The sequence below is a fragment of the Balaenoptera acutorostrata genome, chromosome 2 (assembly GCF_949987535.1).
Source record: "Balaenoptera acutorostrata chromosome 2, mBalAcu1.1, whole genome shotgun sequence".
NCBI lineage: Eukaryota > Metazoa > Chordata > Mammalia > Artiodactyla > Balaenopteridae > Balaenoptera > Balaenoptera acutorostrata.
In genome coordinates this window covers 103286496-103312477 of record NC_080065.1, presented here as the reverse complement: position 1 = coordinate 103312477, position 25982 = coordinate 103286496, and the positions used below count along the sequence as shown (strand labels likewise).

At 40.2% G+C, this 25982-nt stretch overlaps 1 protein-coding gene and 1 pseudogene across 1 annotated transcript in view; both read left to right on the top strand.

Annotated features, from left to right (window-relative positions):
- LOC130707135 (peroxisomal multifunctional enzyme type 2-like) overlaps nucleotides 1–20581 on the top strand; it is a 75045-nt gene extending 54464 nt beyond the window's left edge. The window contains exons 17-22 of the mRNA XM_057540367.1: nucleotides 3591–3656; nucleotides 11667–11736; nucleotides 12438–12544; nucleotides 14349–14435; nucleotides 14847–14958; nucleotides 20460–20581. Of these exons, the coding sequence (XP_057396350.1) occupies nucleotides 3591–3656; nucleotides 11667–11736; nucleotides 12438–12544; nucleotides 14349–14435; nucleotides 14847–14958; nucleotides 20460–20581 (564 nt within the window). The remainder of the gene's footprint in view (nucleotides 1–3590; nucleotides 3657–11666; nucleotides 11737–12437; nucleotides 12545–14348; nucleotides 14436–14846; nucleotides 14959–20459) is intronic.
- Nucleotides 20582–20597: 16 nt separating this feature from the next.
- Nucleotides 20598–25588, top strand: LOC130707400 (protein FAM170A-like; annotated as a pseudogene).
- The last annotated feature ends 394 nt before the right edge of the window (nucleotides 25589–25982 follow it).

Below are 25982 nucleotides of genomic sequence, written 5' to 3'. Positions count from 1 at the left end.
CCGACCTCTGCCTAGGACTCTTCTTGTAAAGTGAGGATGTCACTTGGAGAGAAGTGGGCCACTATCCTTGCCCTCATGTCCGTGGCAGTGGTGCAGAGGTTTTGCCTGGGGGGCAAGGCAGGCTGTCATGATAGAGAGCTCTGAAGCCCTTCCCACGGAAACTGAGTCATTTTGGTAGCAAGTATTTGGAAGCTCAAAAGTAAGGATGGTTTCAAAAACAAGGTTACTTTAGTGATAATCAAGAGGAGGCTGGTAGCTCCATGGAAGCAGTAAACTAAACTAGTCCAACTAGAAGTTTGCCAGAGAGAACCATGGAAAGAGACAGCTAAGGAGAGTCGTCATGGGATCATAACAAACCTCAAAGACTGGCCTCAAAGACTACACCTCCTAAAAGGCCTGACTTTAATTGGATCAGACTGTGGAACAATTTATGCCCCAGGGCACTGTTGAAAATAATAGAACAGTCATCTGGCAATTTGTGAAGCCCAACAGCTGGACAGACAGTTTAACAGAGAGATCAGGGAGAGACGGTCACAGAGTGCCCTGCTAAAACCACTGTCATCCCAGGCTGACTGTGCTCGCCCAAGGCTGTACCCTCTGAGGAGCAACATCAGAGTCTGCACACTGTGGGGGAAATATACTTAACTAAAATCGTCTAGCCAAATGAATCGTCTAAACAAATGAACAAGTTAACAATAACAACAAGCCCTGGAAGGGGAAAGGGGTCTCAGTATCCAGAGTTGCTGCAATATATTATCTAAAGTATCCAGTTATCAACAAAAAAATTACAAGATCTGAAAGAAATAAAAGAGTATGACCCATAGATAGGAAAAAACAAAACAAAACAGAACAGGCAACAGAGATTGCTTTTGAGACAACTTAATAGGAAAAGACTTCAAAGCATTTATTGTAAATATAGTCAAAGAACTAAAGGAAACCATGCTTAAAGAAGTAAAGTGTGTAAAGAAGTAAAGTATGAGGACAATGTCTCATCAAATAGAGAAAAATTGGGGAATTCCCTGGTGGTCCAGTGGTTAGCATTCCGCACTTCCACTGCAGGGAGCATGGGTTCAGTCCCTGGTCGGGGAACTAAGATCCTGCAAGCTGCGTGGTGTGGCTCAAAAAAAAAAAAAAAAAAAAAAAAAGAGAAAGAAATCAATAAATAGAAATTATATAAAAAAAGAACCAAATAGAAGTAGTTCTGGAACTGAAAGTACAATAACTGAAATGAAGAATTTACTAGAGGGTCTCAACAGTAGATTTGAAGTGGCTTTTTGATTTTAATCAAAAAGCTTGAAAGTCCATTCATCTGTTGATGAATCAAAAATCTTGAAGATCAAAAATCAAAAAGCTTGAAGATCGATCAATCTATCTATGTCTGAAGAACAGAAAGAAAAAAGGTGAAGAAAAAGAATGAAGAGGCTTCAGAGAAATGTGAAATACCATTAAGTACACCAGCTTTTATATAATGGGCATACCAGAGAGGAGAGAGAAAGAAGCAGAAAAAATAATTGAAGGAACAATGGCATGGATGAAAAACGTTGATCTACACATCCAAGAAGCTCAACTGCTCCAATTAGGATATAAATGCAAAGAGGAAGATCTAGACAGACGTTTCTCCAAAGAAGACATACAGATGGCCAAAAAGCACATGAAAACATGCTCAACATCACTAATTATTAGAGAAATGCAAATCAAAACTATGAGTTATCACCTCACACTGGTTAGAATGGCCATCATCAAAAAATCTACAAACAGTAAATGCTGGAGAGGGTGTGGAGAAAAGGGAACCCTTTTGCACTGTTGGTGGGAATGCAAATTGATACAGCCACTACGGAGAACAGTATGGAGGTTCCTTAAGAAATGAAAAATAGAGTTAGCATATGATCCAGCAATCCCACTACTGGGCATACATCTGGAGAAAACCACACACCCCAATGTTCATAGCAGCACTGTTCACAATAGCCAGGACATGGAGGCAACCTAAATGTCCATCAGCAGAGGAATGGGGGCTTCCCTGGTGGTGCAGTGGTTAAGAATCCGCCTGCCAATTCAGGGGACACAGGTTCAAGTCCCAGTCCGGGAAGATCCCACATGCCGTGGAGCAACTAAGCCCGTGCGGCACAACTACTGAGTCTGTGCTGTAGCACCCACGAGCCGCAACTACTGAGCCCGCGTGCTACAACTACTGAAGCCTGTGCGCCTAGAGCCTGTGCTCCGCAACAAGAAAAGACACCGCAAGGAGAAGCCTGCGCACTGCAATGAAGAGAGCCCCCGCTCACTGCAACTAGAGAAAGCCCGCACACAGCAACAAAGATCCAACACAGCCAAAAAAAAAAAATAAATTTATTAAAAAAAAAAAGATTTATGCACTTAAAAAAAAAAAAGGAATGGATAAAGAAGAGTGGTACATATATACAATGGACTATTACTCAGCCATAAAGAAGAATGAAATAATGCCATTTGCAGGAACATGGATGGACCTAGAGACTGCCATACTGAGTGAAGTAAGTCAGATAAAGACAAATATCATATGATATCACTTATATGCAGAATCTGAAAAAAAAACATACAAATGAACTTCTTTACAAAACAGAAATAGAGTCACAGATGTAGAAAACAAACTTATAGTTACCAGGGGGGAAATGGTGGGGGAGTGATAATTTAGGAGATTGGGATTGACATATACATACTACTGTATATAAAATAGATAACTAATAAGGAGTTAACTGTATAGCACAGGGAACTCTACTCAATATTCTGTAAGGACCTATATGGGAAAAGAATCTAAAAAAGAGTGGAGATATAGATATAGATATATATATGTATAACTGTTTCACTTTGCTGTACACCTGAAATTAACACAACATTGTAAATCAACTATACTCCAATAAAAATTAAAAAGAAAATAAATGCAAAGAGATCCACACCCTTAGTAAAGTGCATTTAAAGATTAAATCAATATAGATGTGAATTGTTGGTCTAATTCTTACAGTTATTGTCATCTTTTGCATTGGGAAAAGAGTCTTTACCTTTTTCTCCTTTGTGGCCTAGAGAATGGATCTGGTTATATAATTCCTTTCGTTAAACAAGGTCATTTCAGGGAAATCATAATGTAGATGAAGCTAGCAGTTATGAAATTTTAAATGTCATTATGTGCTGAAAATAAAATATTAAAATAAACTTTTTATCCAGCTTGCAGATTTTGTTACAGTCAGCCCTCCATATCTGTGGGTTCTGTATCCACAGGTTTGGCATCTGCAGATTGAACCAACCGTGGATCAAAAATATTCAGAAAAAAAAAATTCCAGAAAGTTCCCAAACTATTTACACAGCATTTCCATTGTATTAGGTATTATAAGTGTATGGGAGGATGTGCATAGATTATATGCAAATACTACACCGTTTTATATAAGGGATTTGAGCATCTGCAGATCTTGGTATCCATGAAGGGGTCCTGGAACCAGTCACCCTTGGAAACTGAGGGATGACTGTATATTGAAACATGGTTGTTTATCAAATATCAGTCTGGGTAAAGAGAATAACAATTATTTTGTTATAATTTAACGTGTAATGTTTTTTGATCTCAGGTAGCTGTAGCCATACCTAATAGACCTCCTGATGCTGTACTTACAGATACCACCTCACTTAGTCAGGTAAGAATGTATTTTCGAAAAGTGATAAAGCCACCTGACTCCTGACACTTTTTGATTGATAACTCTGATACCCTGTAATTTTGTGAGTCCAAAAGTAGTGGCTGTGTTCTTCTATGTAATAAAAATAATGGCATATTTCTGTAGTTGAAATTCGTTCTTTCTGAATTTTTACTTAGCAGTTTTTTTCTCCACTAGGTATCAAAAGAAAATGTAAAATGGCTTTTCATTAGTCAATTGAAAAAGCATCATGCTTTGTTGGCAATGGATTGCTTGCCTTAAGGAGACTGCCTAGCTTAGTAGTGAAGAATTTCATTAAAGCCTTAGAGAGCAGGATAAAATAAAAGGCAAATTTCAGTTATCCTTTCTTCTATTGGAAAAGAAAACTGAGCTACATTGCTTCGAGAGAGATTATTTTATGCTAACTTTAGTGGACAGGTACAATAAAGCATCTGAGAAAGGAGTAGATGATTTAATCTCATTTGTTTGGCATAAATAATATGTTTTCTGATGGAGGAGTTAAAATGCCCTGTCAGTTAACAAATTCTGTAAGCATGCAAAGATTTATCTAAGAAGCAAAAGGTGACCATAAAGATGAGAAAAGCAACTTTGTTTTTGAGAGACCTGACGATTCTTCCCTAAGATGGCCAGAATCCTAACCATGCAAATATAGAGCAGAATATGTAAAGCTCTGAAGTTATGCTGTGAATAAGCAGGTGATGACAGCACATTATTTGTAAAATTCACTTATTTTTTGATACTAATTTTGATATACTTGATATGAGAACTTCTGCAGGATTTATGTGTGCTGGCAAATAGGAATATAATTTCATGAGCCAGAAAGAATTAAGTTTGGAACATATTAATTGTATTTTTTTATACACTATATAATTGGGTGATAGAACAATACTTTCTACCTCAGATTAGTTTTTGCCTTTAATTGTTCTTCCCATCCCTATTTCTTATCAGTTTCTTAAGAGAGCACTCATATTTATGTTTAATTAAAGCTTCATAGTGAAATTCATTTTATTAGCACACTAAAGAACAGAAGACTTCATGGTTTCATGGTTCAGAAAACCCAGAAATGCTCCATTATTATTCTTGTGTTACTGAAATAATAAAATGTATCTGCTGTAGATAAGAAAAGCTGAATAGTTTCCATGGCTTGAATTTCTTTATACAGGAAGCAGAAAGATTTTCTTGTTTTCTTTTTTCAGATGAATAGAACTTTTTGTTAGCTTTTAGCAGACTTGAGTATTTTGCTGTGTGACAAAGGACAGTTTATAAGTTAACAAATCTTTTTTGTATAAATAATGGGCACCCATCATTTGACAGAGGTTCCTGACCATTTGTATCATATGGTCACTCGAGAATATGATAAAAACTACCGACTGTTTCTTCAAAAACATTTTGCATAAAACTTTGCATAAATTTCAGGGGATTTGTGGGCTGTTTTAAATTGGATCTGTGCTATAGGAGATACAAATCAAGTAGAAGAAGTGTGATCTATTGACAAGGAACTGAAAGGACACTTAGATATAAGGCGTAGATGTCTTCATTTCTAGGGCACCTATTCTAAGCAACGAATGATTAAATACAAGGCTTTGAATTATAGAGTAAGTGCTGTAGACATTCTGAGATGGGCTACTCATTAGAGAATGACATACAGAAGAGTTTGGTAGGAAAGATGGGACTTCTGAACTAAAATGGTGTATAGATCTTCTGTCTTGCCAGGGGTATAAGGCTTGCAGTATGGCCTGGAAGGGGATAAGAACTTAGTAATGATAGCAGAAAAGAGCATGATGTATGTACAAGGAGTAAGAATTAGAGCATTCACACCGGAGAGTGGTGGGAGATGATTGTGGACGAACAGACCTTTAAGGAGAAGTGGAAATGGAACAGATTATGTTGTTATAGCCTAAACTTTGTGCCAGGTATTTAAATTAAATAAGTAACTTTTCAATCAGTAGGGAAACTGGCAACCATAGCTCTACCAATATCACTTCTGGAATATTTTGTTTTTCATGCCTTTAGGAAAATTTCTTCATCTTCAAACTGGTATATATTACAAGTATACTTCATGGTTTTTCATAATTAATAAAGAGAAAATTATTCCCCGATAATCTAGAAAGACCAAAGAATAAATAGGTAACAGGTGTCAGGCTTTGTATTTGAGGAGAATGAAAACAAGTATCTTTAGTTTCCCTAGATACATATCTCCTACTACTTATTCTAACAGTTAGGACCTTAGCTATACCATCATTGTTAAATAAAGTTAATCTTTGGAATATTGGTTATACTATCCATTAAAGTATAATTCTTTATTATATTACCATGTGTATTGTAAGTACTTTTAAAATTTTGTTTTGAAACAGTGATTTATTATTTTGCATGACTCTGGGTCGCCTGGGTGGTCCTTGTGCTACAAACGGTGTTGGCTGTCACTCATGTGGCTGTTCTCAGACGGCGGCTGGGTGGGGCAGGAAAGTCCCGGATGGCTCTTTCACAAGTGCAGGGTCTTAGTGCTCCCTGTTGGCTGGCGTGCCTCTAATCTCCACCTGGCTTCTTCTCCGGGTGGTGTCTCATCTTCCAGGGCCTTTCTCTGTGGCTCTCAAGGGGATTTCTATTTCAATTTCTGGAGCTCTTTCCTGTGTAGCTTCCTCCCTTTCAGTACGTCTGCATTCCAGCTGCCCATTCTCCCAGAACTCTGATCTTTATCTCTTTAACTCTTTGAGACTGTTTTGCTATGTTTCGGTTTCCCTTTTTGCACTGCAGTCTAGAAAGTGCTGTCAGGCAGAGCGCTGTGGCCATTGTAGAGTCCATCTTGTTTGTTTCTTTTCTATCAAGAATCATAATCCTGTCCTGCCTACTGTCCAATGTCTAAGAACAGTATCTCCCTCGCCCACTTAAAAAAATTTTTTTTTTCCTAATTGTTTACAGTGGAAGAGTAAGTTCATTCCACTTATTCCATCTAGGCTGAAAGTGGAAGTCCTATACCTTTTTATATGCCCATAGTGCCCAATTTTCTCATTTATTACTATTTGTTTTCTCAGTTTTTATTGCTGTGCTTTGTTTCCTATTTGTTTCTAACAATTAAAGAGCCTATTTTATTTTCTTGTTTCTCTTTCCCTTACAGTTCCCATTTTGGGGAATGCATTAATTTTACTTTTTCAGAACAATTTAACATTTATATATTATTCTTCCCTCTTCCCCACCTTTGTTTTAGTCTTAGATTTGCAATCGAATATATATCAATCCTTTTGCCAAAGGTTCTCCCATATCTCCTGGTTGGATAAAGCTCCTCCTGTGGTAGGTTCCCCAAGAAGGCCTCGTGTATAGTATTCCTTTGGTTCCTATGTATTTATTTATTTATTAAATAAATTTATTTATTTATTTTTGGCTGCACTGGGTTGTCGTCGCTGCGCGCGGGCTTTCTCTAGTTGCAGCAATCGGGGGCTACTCTTCATTGTGGTGCGCGGGCTTCTCGTTGTGGTGGTTTCTCTTTGTTTCGGAGCACGGGCTCTAGGCGTGCGGGCTTCAGTAGTTGTGGCACGTGGGCTCAGTAGTTGTGGCTCATGGGCTCTAGAGCACAGGCTCAGTAGTTGTGGCACATGGGCTTAGTTGCTCTGCGGCATGTGGGATCTTCCTGGACCAGGGCTTGAACCCATGTCCCCTTGCACTGGCAGGCGGATTCTTAACCACTACGCCACCAGGGAAGTCCGGTTCCTATGTATTTAAAACTATTTTTCTATACCCTGGATACTCAAAGGACAGCTTGGCTGGATATGAAATCTTGAGTTTCTTAAAATGGTGTTCCATTGTTGCCTGGCTTTCTATATTGCTGTTTAGAAGTCTGATGCCAGTCATTATCTTCCTTTAAGTTACTTGATCTTTATCCTCAAGGGCTTTAGGATTTTTTTTTCCTTCATCTTTAAAAATCTAATAGTTTTACTAGGATAAGTCTCAGTGTTGCTCATTCCAGGTCCGTTTTCCCATGTACCTGGTGGGCCTTTTTAATATGTGTGTTCAGATCTTCTATTTTCAAAAAGTTTTCTAGGGTTATAATTTTAAATATTAGTTCTTATTCATTGTTTTATTTTTATTTCTTCAGGTACTCTTTATGTACATTGGATCTTTTTCTATCTTTCTTCCAACCATTTTCTGTCCTTTTGTAGTTCTTTATTAATCTCATTTCCATTCTCTTGGTTTTTTTCTTCTTTTTCTTCTATGCCCCTTATTAAAATTTTGTTTGAATATGTTCTCCTTTGGGAACATTATAATTTAGTCTTCAATTTCTGGTATGACTTTGATTTTTCTTTTCTTTCTTTCCCAAGTTTAATCATCTCTTACTTCATTTCTTCATGTTTGTTGTCCATTTATATTTTTGGTTTTTGAATTTCAGATTCCAGATGTTTATTTCCTATCCCCAAATGCTTGAGTATTGTGTTATCGTTTTCTTCTGTTTGCTAGTTGTTTTGTTTGGGAAAATTGTATTTATTATAATGTTTTGGTTCTTATTTTCTTTTTTAGTCTTATTGTAGCTTTGTACAGGTGAAGATTACTTACCTATATGCATTTTGTAGGTAAAGTTAGTAGTTTGGGACAGTTTACAAGGTTCTTAAAGAAATTCAAGATTGTCATCTGTCAGTATAGCAAAGTGCCTTTTCTTTAATGGATGGCTTTTTGGAGTAAGGCATAGTGGGGAAGTGTTTTATTAAATTTTTTTTTAGTTCTCTTTATCCTGCAGGATCATAAATTTCCCCTCTTGCTTCTCTTTCTTCACCATTCGTCTTCGAAGGAGACATCTTTGTTTTATCCTCTTCTTCCTCAGAAGTATTGCCTTTCTAGGACTGCCGTTTGGAGGCCCGTGCACTTTTAATTCTTTTCTCAGTAGTCAGTATTCTAATCTTCCAGGATTCTTCTCAGTATTTTTGTCCTCGAGGTAGACTGTCTGTGTCTCGAAGTGATTTTTCTTTGTTTCCTTTTTTCTCTTCCATGAGCTTCTGCTATACTCCCCCTCCCCACCCCTACCACTCTCTCTAGCAGTTTTGAGAGGGTGCTCACAAGACAGTGCTGCTGGATATAGGTGTTTTTTTTTCTACTTATAGGAATTTGAAGTGTGTGGTTTTTCTCTTCTAATTACACTGTAGGCCTGGGATCTGTGTAGTTTTACTTGTTTTTCTTGTCGATCTGTTTGCTTTTTTAGGGGATGTGAGGATTTGGGAAGAACTAATTCCTGACCTTTTTTATTTAGCATTTGGTTTAACTTAATGTACACTTTAAAAAAAAAATTTACTTATTTATTTGGCTGCATTGGGTCTTAGTTGTGGCACACAGGGTCTTCGTTGCGGCATGCGGACTCTTTCACTGAGACACGTGGGCCCTCTAGTTCTGGTGCGCAGGCTCCAGGGTGTGTGGGATCAGTAGTTACGGCACGTGGGCTCTCTAGTAGTGGTGCGCGGGCTCTAGAGGGTGTGCGCTCAGTAGTTGTGGCGCAAGGGCCTAGTTGCCCCTTGGCATGTGGGGTATTAGTTCCCTGACCAGGGATCAAACCCATGTCCCCTGCACTGGAAGGTGGATTCTTAACCACTGGATGACTAGGGAAGTCCCTAATGGTACACTTTAAATAAATAAAACTAGGAACTAATTTACTCATATATGGAAGATCCTCCCACTTACATTTAATACTCAAGTAAGACAATATAGATCTATTTTTCTTAGTTTGTATGTGTGAATTTTAGTGATTTTTACATCTAGGCAGAAATGAAACACCAAAACACGAAGCTTTTTGCTTTTCTTCTGAAATACGAAAGTCCTTCAGGATATTCAGAAAATAAACCTTGATAGTGTTCTTTATTGTTTGGAGAATGGTTATTTTGCATTATGATTGAATTTAGTCAAACATCCAATCAGTTGACTTTAGTCATTTCTCATCATAGATCTTTTATGTCTTTGCTAATTCTGCCTTCTGTTGGAAGCAATGCTGTCATTGAAATAATATGAAAATTTTCATATTCCTTTAATATGATTTCTTTAGAAAAGTTGTTTCTTTTCATTTATAGGAATGATATCTGTGGGGTAAGAACACTGACACTAATCTTAAAAACTTGATCGTCTTATACTGTTGCTGAAATCTTTTAAATAATCATAATAGTTCACATTTATTGAGGTATGAATATTTATCAAGGATAATGCTCTGTAAGAGTTTGATTAGCCTCTCAGTTTTTTAAATGAGAAGGTTGAGGCTAGGGTGATAAAGAAAATTGCCCACTAATGGCAGAGCTGGATTTGAACCTAGGTCTGTCTGGTGCCAAAGCCCATGATCTATTATGTGTTTGACACCTTCCGCTTTGGGCCCTGAAATTCGTCATTCTTTTACCATTTGTATGCAACATGATGATGTATATTTGCCTAGTGTTTTATTTTTTTTAAAGTGCTTTCTAAAATTTATCATTTAATCTTCTGCCATCTTATACAGAATCTTAAGTCACATCTATATGATAATTGTTGATTTGATTTAATTATTTTTAGAAGCCATATAAAGGGAAAAAATACTGAGTCATTAAAAAAGTGAATAATTTAGAAAACTATCATATAGAGTGATGGGAAAGAGAAAGAGCTTATGAAAATTGTACAAAACATTAAAAAGTAAACAACATTTTCCTATGAATTACAGGAGATGTTATTTTCTGTAAATAAAATGTGTTAAAAAAGAATAATCAATAATTAAAAACAACAAAAACTCATTAAGAAAGTCAGGTATGCTGACTTGGCTAGTCTCTACACAACATCTTAATAGTCTTGGAAAGCTTAACCTAGCAATTGATAAGAGAGAAGTCTAGAGGCAGACCCAAAGTTAATACACAGATACATTAAATACTTACTGTTAGCTCTTTTGTGAATTTCTTCCCTTCAGTACTGAAAAGTACTCTCTCATTTGACCAACGCACAATTTAAATGCTGGGAAGTATGGTGACTTTTTTCCTATTGTTATCTATATCTTTCTGCTAATTGTGCCTTATCTAAGTACAGAAGTGATGTGAAGATCTGGAGTAAGCAGGAATATAATCTTAATGGCAAGTTATTAGTCTGTTTTTTTGCAGGATGAGCTGATCTCAGGATTTAGTATACCCAGTAGAATGAAAGTTTGTGAGAAGTGTGTGATGTTTATATGTCTAGTATTGGGTTACAGGCTTCAATTTAAAACACCCCATTAAGAAAGTTGGCATAAATTTTGCTTGGTTAGAAGAGGCTATAAACATTTACACCTTATCTTCATTGTGTTTTTTAAAAAAATGTTTGTTTATTTTATTTTATTGTTAAAAAATTAATTAATTAATTAACAATTTTTGGCTGCATTGGGTCTTTGTTGCTGTGCGCGGGCTTTCTCTAGTTGCGGCGAGCGGGGGCTACTGTTCGTTGTGGTGCACAGACTTCTCATTGTGGTGGCTTCCCTTTGTTGAGGAGCGTGGGCTCTAGGGCATGTGGGCTTCAGTAGTTGGGGTGCTTGGGCTTCAGTAGTTGTGGCTCGCGGGCTCTAGAGCTCAAGCTCAGTAGCTGTGGCGCACGGGCTTAGTTGCTCCACGGCATGTGAGATCTTCCCGGACCAAGGATCAAACCCGTGTCCCCTGCATTGGCAGGCGGATTCTTAACCAGTGCGCCACTAGGGAAGCCCTTCATTGTGTTTTAACGAGAGTAGATTGATGGATTCCTTTTTGTGAATTTCTCCTTCGGCAGTGGTAACCAGTGTTGTTCCCAGATGTAGTTCTTGGTTCCCCTTCCTATTATTTGACAGTCCTCACGCCTTATGATCTCAGTGGCAGGTGTTACAAAAAGCATTTGATTTACACTTAATCTTTTTTTGTTAGAAATAGTTATTTTTTAATCAAAGCTACTATGAGGTACATTATAATGCATTTCTTATGCAATAATCAGCCATATTTCCTGTTTTTATTTTAATGTATTCTAAGAAGGCACTGGGTGCTAGTTTCTTTTATAATTCTTTCTCCACAGGCTGCTTTGTACCGCCTCAGTGGAGACTGGAATCCCTTACACATTGATCCTGACTTTGCTAACTTAGCAGGTGAGTTGCTAATAATGTGAGCCAATGAAAATATTAGCTCAGTTATCTAAATAATACTTAAAGCCGTCGCTACTTATGACTGGAAGTTTGAGTAACATTTTAAAAATAGCCCTCTCCTAATATGTTTATGCAAAAGACATGGAAAGGTGGGAAGTAGTGTTCAGAAAATGGTGTACGTGAAATTCAGATTATGGTGGAAGGTAGCTCCTGCTAGTGCAAGGTCTAGGATGGGACCATGGGGATGGGTGTCTGAGTTATCATGAAGGTCAAGGCCATTGGAGGGGAGAGCAAAGAACTGAAAGGTTGAAGAAGGATCATCTACATACATGGATATTGAAATCACTGTGGATGATTTCGTGGTTACAACCAAAGCGAAACAAAATAATTATTTGTGTCCCCAGATCTCTGACATTCCTTCCTTTTTTTTTTCGTTTTTTGTTTATTTCATAATTTTTTTCCCAGGAAGTATTATTTATAAAATATTTTCCATGTTTCTTAACACATTATTGACTGGAGATGTATTAACGCCATAGGCGTTAGTTTCTGCAAAAATCCCCCTGGTCAATAATGTGTTAAGATAGGTGGTATGAGTCAGGCTAATGCAGTTTAAAAATGTATTTTTGAAGTCCTGAATGAACTGTTCTTGGTTTTTAAACATGAAATGTGCCTTTATCTAACTAAATTCTCTCTCTCATTTTTAGGTTTTGACAAGCCCATATTACATGGATTATGTACATTTGGATTTTCTGCCAGGCATGTTTTACAGCAGTTTGCAGATAATGATGTGTCAAGATTCAAAGCAATTAAGGTATGTGTAAATTATTAATAATTTAACTACTTGTTCCTTTTTAGTTTTAGAGGAGTCTTAGTGACTTCACTTAAAAATAGGTACTATACCGAAGTTCTTATTTTTATTATTTCATTGACTTGGCAATCCGCAAGTTCTCTTTTTGTAGCTCTAAATGCCTCTATTACACTTGCATCATGAAGGATATTATATACAGTTATACTTTTAACAGATTGATTTGATTGTTTTGTAAATTAATTAGGAGCATACATATATCAGCATATATGCCTTAACAAACTCAAGATTTACCTTTAAAAATTTATTTATTCATGTTTTACAGTTTTATAATTTGCCTTAATTTAATTGAAAATGTTAAGTGGCTGCATTTGAACTCTAATAAACATGCACCTATATCAGTATGTTGGTTGCATATTGATTTTAGTTTTGCACTTTTTTTTTTGTGGTCACTGTAAATTTCTTTATTTTTTGGCTGTATTGAGTCTTCCTTGCTGCGCGCAGGCTTTCTCTAGTTGTGGCGAGTGGGGGCTACTCTTCATTGTGGTGTGCGGGCTTCTCATTGCGGTGGCTTCTCTTGCTGCGGAGCACAGGCTCTAGGTGTGCGGGCTTCAGTAGTTATAGCACGCGGGCTCAGTAGTTGTGGCTCGTGGGCTCTAGAGCACAGGCTCAGTAGTTGTGGCACACGGGCTTAGTTGCTCCGCAGCATGTGGGATCTTCCTGGACCAGGGCTCGAACCCGTGTCCCCTGCATTGGCAGGCGGATTCTTAACCACTGCACCACCAGGGAAGCCCTAGTTTTGCACTTTTAAGTTAGCTTCAAGTTTTCATCCATTATAAATTGCAAAGAAAACTGACTCTGCACAGTTTTGCATAAATCGAAAGACATACACTTAAAACAAAACAAAACAAAACTTTAAGGCAGTGTCAAATAGCTCCAAAAGCTTTTATCAGTTTGTGCTCCATGCAGCAGTGGAAATTTATTTTCTGATGTCTTGCCTTTGATAACACTGATTATTCTCATTATTATAACTATTTTATAGTTATTATTATAATTATTTTAAAAACCAGCGAATAATATATACACAGAGCAAATAAAATAGTATAGAAAATTAGGAAATAAAAAATGTAATTATTCTGTCCTATACAACAACCCCAGGTCTTATTCCTCAGACTTAATTAGTGCTTTTTTTTAATTAATTAATTAAATTAATTAATTTATTTATGGCTGTGTTGGGTTTTCGTTTCTGTGCGAGGGCTTTCTCCAGTTACGGCAAGTGGGGGCCACTCTTCATCGCGGTGCGCGGGCCTCTCACTGTCGCGGCCTCTCCCGCTGCGGAGCACAGGCTCCAGACGCACAGGCTCAGCAGTTGTGGCTTACGGGCCCAGTTGCTCCACGGCATGTGGGATCCTCCCAGACCAGGGTTCGAACCCGTGTCCCCTGCATTGGCAGGCAGACTCTCAACCACTGCGCCACCAGGGAAGCCCCTAGTGCTACTTTTAACTGCTTCTCTTAAGTTGTTTTGGTGGTTACCTATATAACTCTACTTAATATGATTATTCTTCTGTGTTTTGATTTGTCAAGATTAAACTATTTATTGATTCTATATTTTGAAAGACAAAGAATTAACTTTTACTAACTATATCTCTACTAATTTTATCATACTACTATTTTTATGAATTTAAGTATAGTCCAGTCTCTGTTTCTTCCTTTTATGCTCTCCAACCTTCCCCCCAAATACCACCCCCCTGCAAAGTGGAAAAGTTTCATATTAAAACATTCTTAACCCTAAAACACATTTTTTTTAAAGGTTCGTTTTGCAAAACCAGTATATCCAGGACAAACTCTACAAACTGAGATGTGGAAGGAAGGAAATAGAATCCATTTCCAAACCAAGGTATGGATAATGTAGTTAGAGGTACATTGTTTCGTTAACCCTCTTCACTGTATCCTATAATTATGTTCCATCCTAGCATTCTTTTGGTTAATATTATGGATATGAGATAAAACTTAGAAAGTTTTTTTTAAAAAAGCAGTGGTAACTTTTAATTGAAAATAAGATGCCTCCGTACCTTGTTTTTTATTTTCTGTTTTTTTTTTTTTTTTTTTACAGTCCAGGTCTTTTATTTTCTTTACCCCCATCATGCCATGAATTCATAGGGAATGGGCTCCAGCAGTTCAGGCTTCTTTCCATTGGTTCTCACGAAGTGTGCTTCCCTGGGGGAGCAGGCTGGCGCTTCAGCTGAACCCAAGTACCTTTCTCTTTGGCTTCCTTCTTTTTCTGATCATTTTCCTTCACTCGTTTCAGGAAGCTATCTCAGCTCTTAGAGTGCGTAACATGCTCAATACGCACATTAATTCTCTTGGCAAGAATCTTGCCCTTAGCTTGTATGTTTACAATGATGCCAACAGCATGCTGGGTAACATTGTAGACTCTCCCAGTTTCGCCATGGCAACATTTGTGGGGCATTCCTTTTTGAACAGTGCCCGTTCCCTTGATATCTACAATATCACCTTTCTTGTAGATTTGCATGTATGTGGCCAAAGGAGCAGCTCCATGTTTTCTAAAAGGCCTAGAGAACATGTAGCGGGTGCCCCTCCTCTTTCTCTTTGTGTTGGTCATTTTGGCGAATTACTGGAAGATGGAGGTTCTGGCCGAAAAGAAGCTATTTTCTGTTTTTTATTCTCAGCTAAATTGGTGCCTGTCTACATAGCATTTCTGAAAACCCAACCAACCATATCTTTTTGGCTCAACCCATCATTCAAGTTGTTGTCAGAATATAATCTTCAGAAAATTAAAGGCATGACTCTCAGACAGATATAAAATGAAAATGTGACACAAATTAACATCTTATGTCACAGAGTCTGGGCTTAATTAATAGTAAGTAACAAGACAGAGTATATCTCCCTATAGAGTTAAGTAATTTTGGGGTGAGGCTGTTAGCAGTGCTCCAGTAAAATACTAAAAGGACATGCAATCAGCCTTTTATAAGTTTTTTACAGATTATTTTTGTTAATACAGTTGACCAGGGTGACACTTTTTGGCCTGATCATTTGTACTACATTGATGGTTTGTGTCGAGCAGTTTAAATACCACCACCAACAATAATAACAGCTTAAAGTTGTCGAGTACCTATAAGCAGGCTATCCCATTATTTCTACTATGCGTAACAGCTCTACATTTAATTTAGGAAAATCTAGGTTCAGGTCTCCTAAATAACTTGCTCATGGTCACATAGAAAGTGGTGGAGCTGGGATAGACACCCAGGTCTGCCTGGCTCAAGGCTTCCTTCCTAGGCCCTAACTTTTTTTTTTGTTTTTTTTACTGTATCATGATTTCTTTTTTTTTTTTTTTTTTAACATCTTTATTGGAGTATAATTGCTTTTGATTGTTGTGTTAGTTGCTGCTGTATAACAAAGTGAATCAGCTATACGTATACATATATCCCCATATCCCCTCCCTCTTGTGTCTCCCTCCCACCCTCCCTATCCCAGCCTTCTAGGTGGTCACAAAGCACCAAGCTGATCTCCCTGTGCTATGTGGCTGCTTCCCACTAGCTATCTATTTTATATTTGGTAGTGTATATAAGTCCATGCCACTCTCTAACTTCGTCCCAGCCTACCCTTCCCCCTCCCCATGTCCTCAAGTCCATTCTCTACATCTGCATCTTTATTCCTCTCCTGCCGCTAGATTCTTCAGAACCAATTTTTTTTTCTTTTTAGATTCCATATAAATGTGTTAGCATACGGTATTTGTTTTTCTCTTTCTGACTTACTTCACTCTGTATGACAGACTCTAGGTCCATCCACCTCAGTAAAAATAACTCAATTTCGTTTCTTTTTATGGCTGAGTAATATTCCATTATATATATGTGCCACATCTTCTTTATCCATTCATCTGTCGAAGGGCACTTAGGTTGCTTCCATGTCCTGGCTATTGTAAACAGTGCTGCAATAAACATTGTGCTACATTTGTCTTTCTGAATTATGGTTTTCTCAGGGTATATGCCCAGTAGTGGGATTGCTGGGTCATATGGTAGTTGCATTTTTAGTTTCTTTTCTTTTTTTTTTTTTTTCCACACACACACACTGTATTTTATTTTTACAAGAGATAAATAGACTGACACCAAGCATTGTACATGGATGACCACAACAAAAGCAACAATGATTGCAATTACCAAACATGAAACACACTCATACTATGTCATAATATTGACATTCAGTCCAGTAATCCTCCACTGTAACAGCTCCTTTACTTTGCAGTGAAAATTGATTTGTATATTCTTTGCCTCTGAGTCCTTGTGGGATTTTTTTTTTAATTCAGACAGATAGTCACAAAAATTATACTCATCCTCATCAGTTCACTCAGTCCCATGTAATTAATTTCTTTTTTATCTTGATCTTTTCTTAGCACTTTTATGAGTTCATCAGTTTTTCATTAGAGTTCTGAAAATGCTTATTCATTCAGTTCAGCAGTACAGTCAGTTACCAGAAACCTGTAGTTGTCAGAGTCTTTTCCATGAATTTCTTGAAGATGAAACCCTTTTTTTTTTTTTTTCCCACACACACACACTGTATTTTATTTTTACAAGAGATAAATAGACTGACACCAAGCATTGTACATGGATGACCACAACAAAAGCAACAATGATTGCAATTACCAAACATGAAACACACTTATACTATGTCATAATATTGACATTCAGTCCAGTAATCCTCCACTGTAACAGCTCCTTTACTTTGCTGTGAAAATTGATTTGTATATTCTTTTCCTCTGAGTCCTTGTGGGATTTTTTTTTTTAATTCAGACAGAAAGTCACAAAAATTATACTCATCCACATCAGTTCACTCAGTCCCATGTAATTAATTTCTTTTTTTTTTCATCTTGATCTTTTGTTAGCACTTTTATGAGTTCATCAGTTTTTCATTAGAGTTCTGAAAATGCTTATTCATTCAGTTCAGCAGTACAGTCAGTTACCAGAAACCTGTACTTGTCAGAGTCTTTTCCATGAATTTCTTGAAGATGAAACCCTTTTATAGGAACATATTTGCAAAATCATCAGAGTACACCCAGAACTGTCTGTAAATGACAAAAGACTTAAAAATGACCATGGTTAAAGATTTGATGAAAGTTCATAATAATGCAGTTGACAAGAAAATTAGTTATTTCTGAGATAATATTTTAAAGTAATAACTAGGATTATTACTTATAACATTATACCAGAACATATAAGATTTTTAGACGTTTCCTGTAATGTCTGAAACATTTATATTAACATATTTCCATACATATTTCCATACAAATACAAATATAAGATTTTTAGAAATTTCATGTAATGTCTGAAACATTTATATTAACATATTTCCATACAAATAACCCAATGAAAGTTTAGTATTAGTTGTTTTGTTTGTTTTTTTATACTGCAGGTTCTTATTAGGCATCAGTTTTATACACATCAGTGTATACATGTCAATCCCAATCGCCCAATTCAGCACACCACCATTCCCACCCCACCGCAGTTTCCCCCCCTTGGTGTCCATATGTCTGTTCTTTATATGTTATAGACTTACTTCTTTGTTGGCTATGTAGTTTGTAAATATTTTCTCCCAGTCTCTAGCTTGACTTCTTATACTCTTAAAAGAATCTTTCACGTAGCAAATGATTTTAGTTTTGATAATGTCTAGTTTACCTATTTTTCCTTTTATGGTTCATCTCTTTCCTGGTTTATTGCAATAGGCCCACTGTTCTCTCTGATTCTGACCTTGCCTCCCAAAAGTCTGTTCTTAACAAAGCAATTAGAGTGATCTTTTAACATGTAATTTCTCATTTAAAACTCTCCAAGCTTCCCATGTCACTCAGAGTAAAAGCCAAAGTTTGAGCAGTAGCCTCTAAAACCCTATATAATTTGGTTCCTCATTATCCCTCTGACTTCCCCTCTTACCACTCTCTCCCTCCCTCAGCCACACTGGCTTTCTTCCTGGTATTCAAACAGGCCAGGCAACCCCTGACCCAGACTCCAGTCTCTTTTTGCCTGAAAAATGTAACCTTGGCTCTAAGCTCCCTTATTGCCCTCAGGTACTACTGAGATGAGGCCCTTTTAGTGAAGCCTTCCATGATCTCCCATTCAGCATAGAAATTGCCCTATTTCCTATAGTCCCATATCCAGTTGCTTGTTTTCTTTTTCATCATGGTACTTGCAAATATCTAACCTACTAGGTATTTTACTTATTTAAAAAAAATGGTCTATCTTCTCCTCTAGAATTAAGCTCCTTGAGAGAAACTCTTTGCATCTTTTTTGTTCTTAAATGTTCAAGTACAGAATCTAGAGAGCCTGGCACATAGTAGGGGCTAAATAACGGTTTCTATAATGAAGAATGGACAGAGAAATGAAGGAATGACAAAAGTATGTCCCAACCTAGCTGGGGCTTGCTGTGATGAACCCATTGGCTCTAGGTTGGAGAACCTGAGCTGGTACGTTTGGAATCATCTTTCCTTTTCTGAGGAGAGGTTCATTTCTTTCAGAAATTCAGGGTCTAAGAAAGATGCCTTAAGAATCATCCTCCTTGGAATGACGGCATTAGAACTTCTAATGAAAGTTCAGCTCCTAAGGAAGTGGTGATTATCACCGGTTGTTAATACTCTTTGTTGAATGGTTGGTGAGGAGCATTGTGGTTCCTCATCATTATGGATGGAGGGACCAAGGTGACAGTACGTGAGCTCACTGATCAATCTTAACTTCATTAAAAACCGGACAACTTTTTGTACTTACTGTTGCAAAGCAATAGGAAGGTACACAGCATCACTTATAAAATAATCTTGTAGTAACATGAAATCGAATCTAAATCTAATTAATTCTCTAGCTATAACTACCTGTTTATAAGGAAATCGAGGTAATAGGGAACATCTTAAATGACATCACAGGAATACAATCAACAGACTCCTGTGGAAAATTCTACAGGATAAATTACTTAGTTTCTTCAATAAATCGGTGCCAAATCAAAGGGAGGGAGAACTGTTGTAGACTAAAAGACACATGGACATATTGCAAGGCGTGGACCTTCTTTAGATCTTGATTTCAATAGATCATGTATAAAAGAGACATTTAAACACATTTGGAGGCAATTGAGTATGGCTTAGTTATTGTGGTAAAAGAAATGATGATTAAATTTGTTGGGCGAGAGAATGATGTTATGTTAGAAACAAGTTTTTATCTGTTGGAGGTAAATACTGTGGCATGTAAGGAGAAATGACATAATGTCTGAGATTTACAATAAAAAACAGCACTTCCCCCACCCTCCCCAAACTCCTAAACCAAAATAAATACACAAAGAAATGAAAGTGTGCAAGTGAGTGAGTGTGTTTGTGTGTGTGTGTGTGTGTAGCAGAAGAAGAATGGCAGACTTTTGATAATTGTTGAAACTGGGTGATGGGTAAATGGTGCTGCATTCCTTTTATATCATTCTCTTTACTTTGTGTATGTTTGAAAATTTCTACCACAAAAAAATTAAGAAAAAAAATCCTCCTTGTCCCTTCTTTTCTAGAGATTTTCCAAGAAGCAGGAAGATTGAATCTCATCAGCAAACCCTCACAAGGCTGAAGTTGTCCTCTCTTCACTCTCTCGGTGCCTGAAACTTTAAGTCATTCTGCAGTGCCTTTTCAAATTGGGACCCGCCTCAGTCCATGTGGTATTTCTAATGAAAGCAGTGACTTCTGGGAGGCTACCTCATCCCGTGCACCAATCTTCCCACTGGATCATCCTGGCCACTACCTCAAAATGAGGTGTCTCTAATTCTAGAGTGGAATCAGGAGGATCCAGATGCATTGCCACTTATAACTGGTATAAATTACAGCCCACAAGCAGAGGTGTGCAAGAAATAGTACGAAAATTTTTTTATAACTCCATGTAATTTGTATTTGAAGCCTTGATCCTGCTGGTGTCCTGTTTGGATTTCCGCCATCCCTATTTGGAAGTCATACAGGGCCAAGGTTTTGAGGGAGTGGGTGGAAGGATGATCATTGTGGACTGGAGCCCACAGTTGTAAGTGTAGATGCCCATCAGCTCGGGGGCCGTGCCTCCTTTAGGTTTGGTGGCTCCTGTGCCATGCGTGGGACAGGTTGCCATGATTCTGCTTGTATGCACACTACAGCCATCTCCTTTTGGAATTTTTGCTCCATTTACCCCTCCAGCCACACTTGAGAGGCCTTTTCTCCTCCAGGATTTACAGACATCTCTCTCTGACTTAATTAGCACATTTCAACACTCCAGTAGGGAAACAAGACAGTACCTAATTTCAAAAACCTGCTTCTGTTATGTTTCTGCTCAAGTATCCTCTCTTTTCCATGGAGTTTGGGATTTTAGAAATAAAAGCCAAGATGATCAGCATGCTATTTCTGCTATGCCCTGCCGGGCTCTTCCACTGGCCAGTGAACATAGGGTCTGCTACCCACTTGAATGCAGAAGGGAAAACGTGAAATAAAGGAAGAAAAGGAAAAAAATGAACAGGAAAAGATTAACATCTCAAAGTATCCTGCCACATTTGAAAGATGTGAGAGTTGAATTCATGGGAAAGGTTCTGCTGGGAAAAAGGAGTTGTTCTTGAAAATGGGGTCTGTGCTGTTGCAGAGACTGTTGAACCTAGGTCCACAGAATGCTCTGATGTCATCACTGAGGTTAGAGAATTCTGCTGTAGGCCTGGCAACCTTTGAAACTTAACAGCCCTGGTGAGCACTAAGCAGTACTGCTTGTTCACTAAGTGGTCCAAGTTGTTCAGCCATTTAGGAGACTTGACTATTTTTATTTGTATTGAATCATTTCAACGGATTTCCCAAAAGCCAAGAAGGGCCAACCTGTAGGGAAGAGGAGGAGTTGGACGTGAGGCATCTTCTAAGGGAATCTTCCAGTTGGTACGATGAGACGGCGACAAAAGAGGAAACATCTGGAAAGTGAAGAGTCCCAGGAAACTGCCGAGAAGGGAGGAGGTATGTGGGGGGCAACTTGTGGGGGGAACATGGGTTTCTGCCAAACTGAGCCTTCTCTAGGAAGGGGGGTACTGAGAACGTGTCACCTGTGAAGCAGGGTGCGAGAGACCTTGTCTCACTGATGCTGCCGTATCCACGCAGAGGGTCCCTGTGGTGTGAGACGGCACAGAACAGCCAGGTGCCCCTGGGAGATGGGAGGTCAGCTCCGCTGGTCTGAGGACCCTCTCCTGGGGCTGCCGGGCCTGGAGCTTTGTCGGACTCACAGCAGGCTGCATCCTGCTTGCACAGACCTAGAGGTGCAGCTTTTCTCAGTCCCCGAGTTCTCTCTTATTCTCTTTGATCTTCCCCTGGGGTCACGAGGTGGGGGGTGTGAAGGATGCAAGGATGCTGAGAGAGACCCATGAGCTGCTTGGCCCCTTTTCCCAAAGTGGAAAGAGAAGCCCCATGAGTTGAAGGCCTTGTTGAAAAGTATCTTGAGAAGTGGAATGCAGTTCGAAAGGAGATTGTTTGTCTAGGGATGGTGTCATTGAAAGCAAGGAGGTTTTATTCCTTCGACAGGAAGAATTTCTCAAAGGAGATCAAGGGAAGGGAAGGGCTTTCCAGAGACTGAGCCCGCATGGGCGGGGGTGAGAGATGTCCTCAGGGTCCTGCGGGGAGCTCTGAGAGCCACGGGCCACCTGGTGCCTGCGTGCCTTAAACGTAGGCGAGTAGCTTGCCCTGGGAGAGGGGTGGTCACGTGAGGAAGTGGGGCAGAGTGGAGCCTACCCCAGACTTCCAGCTGGAGGCCTCTGCCCCAGATTAGAGCCCAGTAGCTCCTACCAGGCCTAGGGTCCTGGAGACTAGGATGGGCCCTGGGAGTGGAGGTCTAGACAGCAGGCAGATTTTCAGGCTGTGGCTGGGACAGGCTGGGGAAGGCAATGACTGCCCCTGTCTCACCATTCAGAATATTTTTCTCTATGTTCCAGTGTGTGTGTGTGTGAGTGTGAGTGTGTGTGTGTGTGTGTGTGTGGTAGTGGAGAGAAGAGCGGGATGAATGGGGGTAGAGTGCTCATCAGATATAAAGTCTGCATGGTAAAGTTCTTGTCACCCTGCCTGGAGCTGGGTGACACTCGGTGTATGTAAGAGTGTGTACAGAATTCTTGTTAGGGGTGTTTTATGAGGCAGTAACTCATACACCCATGTACACTCTGATACAGCAAATATATCACACACCCCACATATAACTTCCTTATTAAACCACACACAGCACATGTAGGTATATACACGCATCACTCCTGTACTACGTTCTCATACAACCCACCTGTGTCACAATCCTCTCCTCCAACACCAAACGCTGGAGATGAGATATGTATATAGACACACACACTATATATATATGACACACACACTATATATATATGTATCTCCTCAACTCTCGCAAACACAGCTAACTTCAGCTATCTCTAAATACCTCTGTAAGAACCAGTCACATGTCATACACACCACACTTCTAACACATTCTTTAGTGATGCCAGACCCGCTTTGTACAAACCACAGTAAAGCACAGTCTCACTAACCCATGTCAGGGTTGCCAGATAAAATATGGGCTGTCCAGTTAAATTTGAATTCCAGATAAACAACAAGTAATTTTTCAGTATGAGTATGTCCCAAATATTGTATGGGCCATACTTACACGAAAAATAAGTAAGACCAAATACTGCATGGGAATACTTACACTACAAAATTATTCTGGGTTTATCTGAAATTGAAATTTAACCGGGTGCCCTGTATTTTTGTTTGCTAAGTCTGGCAACCCTTATATACTTACCGCCAGCTGATGTGTTATATATTGATTGTATTGTTGTTTAGTGTTTGTCTTCCTCTACTAGAATGTGCAGCCTTACCAGAGACTAGAACAATGGAAGAGTGCCGGATACATAGGAGTAGCTGCTTACTGAACCTTGGTGAATGAATGAATGAACACACACCATAAATACAAGCCACACCGTGTGATGAGGAAAAGTTACATGTCCCAGAATTCCTGACTTGTGAACAGAAATCATGCACACAGAGGCCACAGATACAGATACACACATCTGCACTGTGCTCCCCACGCCAACCCCACACTTACCACAGACTTAAGTGATAGACATCACTCACTCTTCACACATACTCACAGTCACCACCTAGGCCCACATTACCCACAAGACACTGACAGAATAAGTATTGATTTTAATTAAATACTGGAGTATCCACTGGGAACCACACTCTCAACTGTGTGTATTCACTGCACCTGACACATGTCAGACCGTCAGTAAATATTTGTGGCCAGAGGATTGAGGAACCCACCCTGAGCCTTTCATTCCTCCCTCAGGAATCTCGAAGTCACAAGAGGATCCCGCTCGGCTTGGATCCCCTGTGGTGGCCCAAGGCTGCAGCCCAGGGGCAGGGGAGGTCCCCTCTGCCTCTGAATACTTCTGTGCTTCTTCTCCACGCAAGCTCATCCGTGGTGGTAAGGGCGCGGGGCTCCTCAGGTGAGGGGCTGCTTGGCTGGGAGGCAGGAGGCACACAGATCCCAGGGAGGCTGAGAGGAAACCCAGGGTCATCAGAGGCGCTGAGGGCTCTGTGGAGGAGCCTGAGCAGGATGGCTGAGCTGTACGAGGGCGTGGATCTCAGCTGAGTCTGGGGGCGTGTGAATCCTGGTACCACCATGGTGGGGAAGTTAAGGAGCAGGGGCCGGAAAGGTCTGGGCTTGAGGTGGAGGGCAGAGGGACCAGATTAAGCATCTTCAGAGGAAAATGTAGGGTTTGCCTTTGCCTTTGCTTCCTGAGAAGGACAGAGTTCTTCATCATAGACCTCCAGCCTGAGAGCAGGACCATCCAGCTGAGGTCCACCCAGCTCACACATACATCCGCTCTCCAGGCACAGCCATTCTTAGTGCACACGTAAACCCCAAGCACGTGATCCACAGTGCTCCTCTCCTACACCCCCATTCCACAAGTAATGCACCACCGATATTCCCAAACTCACACTCCTCGTAGTACACGCATCCTCCCACATCCCTCACATACCACAGCCCTCACCACCATACTCCACACCCCTGTATACAGACACCGCTCCAGTATCCCCCCACACGCAGATGAAAAGCCCACAGATGACACCAGATACACCACTCCATCCTACGGCCAACAGACACCAAGCTCATGACACAGCTACGTCATGCAAATGTCCCTCTCTCATCTACCACACCTGCTCCCTCAGCTTCCAGCATGGCCCGCGCATGTTATTATGTTTTTAATTTCCTTTCCCAGGAATCTGGAGATTACATCGAGACACTCCCCGGCCTAGAGCAGCCCTAGCCCGGGTTCAGGAACAAGGGGAGACCGCTCCCCCACCACAGTGTGTCGCCTTCTCATCCCCTTCATTCAGTAAGACCTCTCTGTATACAAACAAAGAGGAAAGAGGCATGAAAATATACTACATGCGGGTGAAAACGATCAAGGGTGTAGCTGTCTCCTGGGAGACAGAGAAACCCTTGGGGTTGCTAGAAAAGCGGCTGAGGATAGAAGAAGTGACCCTTCCTGAGGATGTGCGGGTAGGTTCTCCCCGCTCTGCTGTGTCCACCAGAAACCGCCTGTCTGACAGTGAGCCCACTGGGGCGGAGAAAGAGTGTGAGGAAAGGGCAGAGCCATACAGCCCATCAGGGTCAGCTGCAGTCCAGGAGAGACCCAGGGCCAAGACACCGGACTGGCTGGTGACCATGGAGGCCGGCTTCAGGTGCATGGCCTGCTGCCGGGTGTTCCCCACCTTGGAGATCCTCCGGCAGCACGTGCGGTACGGCGTCCAGGAGGGCTTCAGCTGCCATGTCTTTCATCTCACCATGGCCCAGATGATGGGCGATGTGGAATCCGAGAGCACCACCGAGGAGGAGGTGGAGGAGGAGGAGAGGAGGAGGAGAAGCAAGGAGCAAAGGAGAATGAGGAGGAGCAGCCCACGGGGGAAGACCTCAGCCCGAGGAGACCGTGGAGCCAATGTCCAGGCTGCGTGTTACATTCTCCGAAGGAGAGGAAGTGAGCAGGGGCTGGGGCTGCGGAGGGAGCTGTACCTTCTCCGAGCCAGTCCCATCTCTCCACCCCAGACTCATGCTTCCATAAGGGAGAGTTGGGGGCTTTAGCACCTCAGGGGGAACTGAAGGGGAGATAACCGGCTCCCGTGCTTCTGGCCCAGTCATGTAATAATAAAGTCATGACTGTAAGTGGGAATTGATCCTGAGCTTTTCAGCTTCCACAGGAAATTCTCTTTAGCGAAGAAGTGTTTTTCTCTCTTTTGATTTCCACACAGCAACTGAGATTCATGGGACAAGATCCTAGAAGACGGTGTGGCCTTCTGTTGGAAGAGGTAAGGCTTGAGGCTGGCACAGTCTTCTGAGCCTATGTCACGAGGGCCCCGAGGAGTGTAAGGGAAGGGGCCGCAGAGATGTGCTGG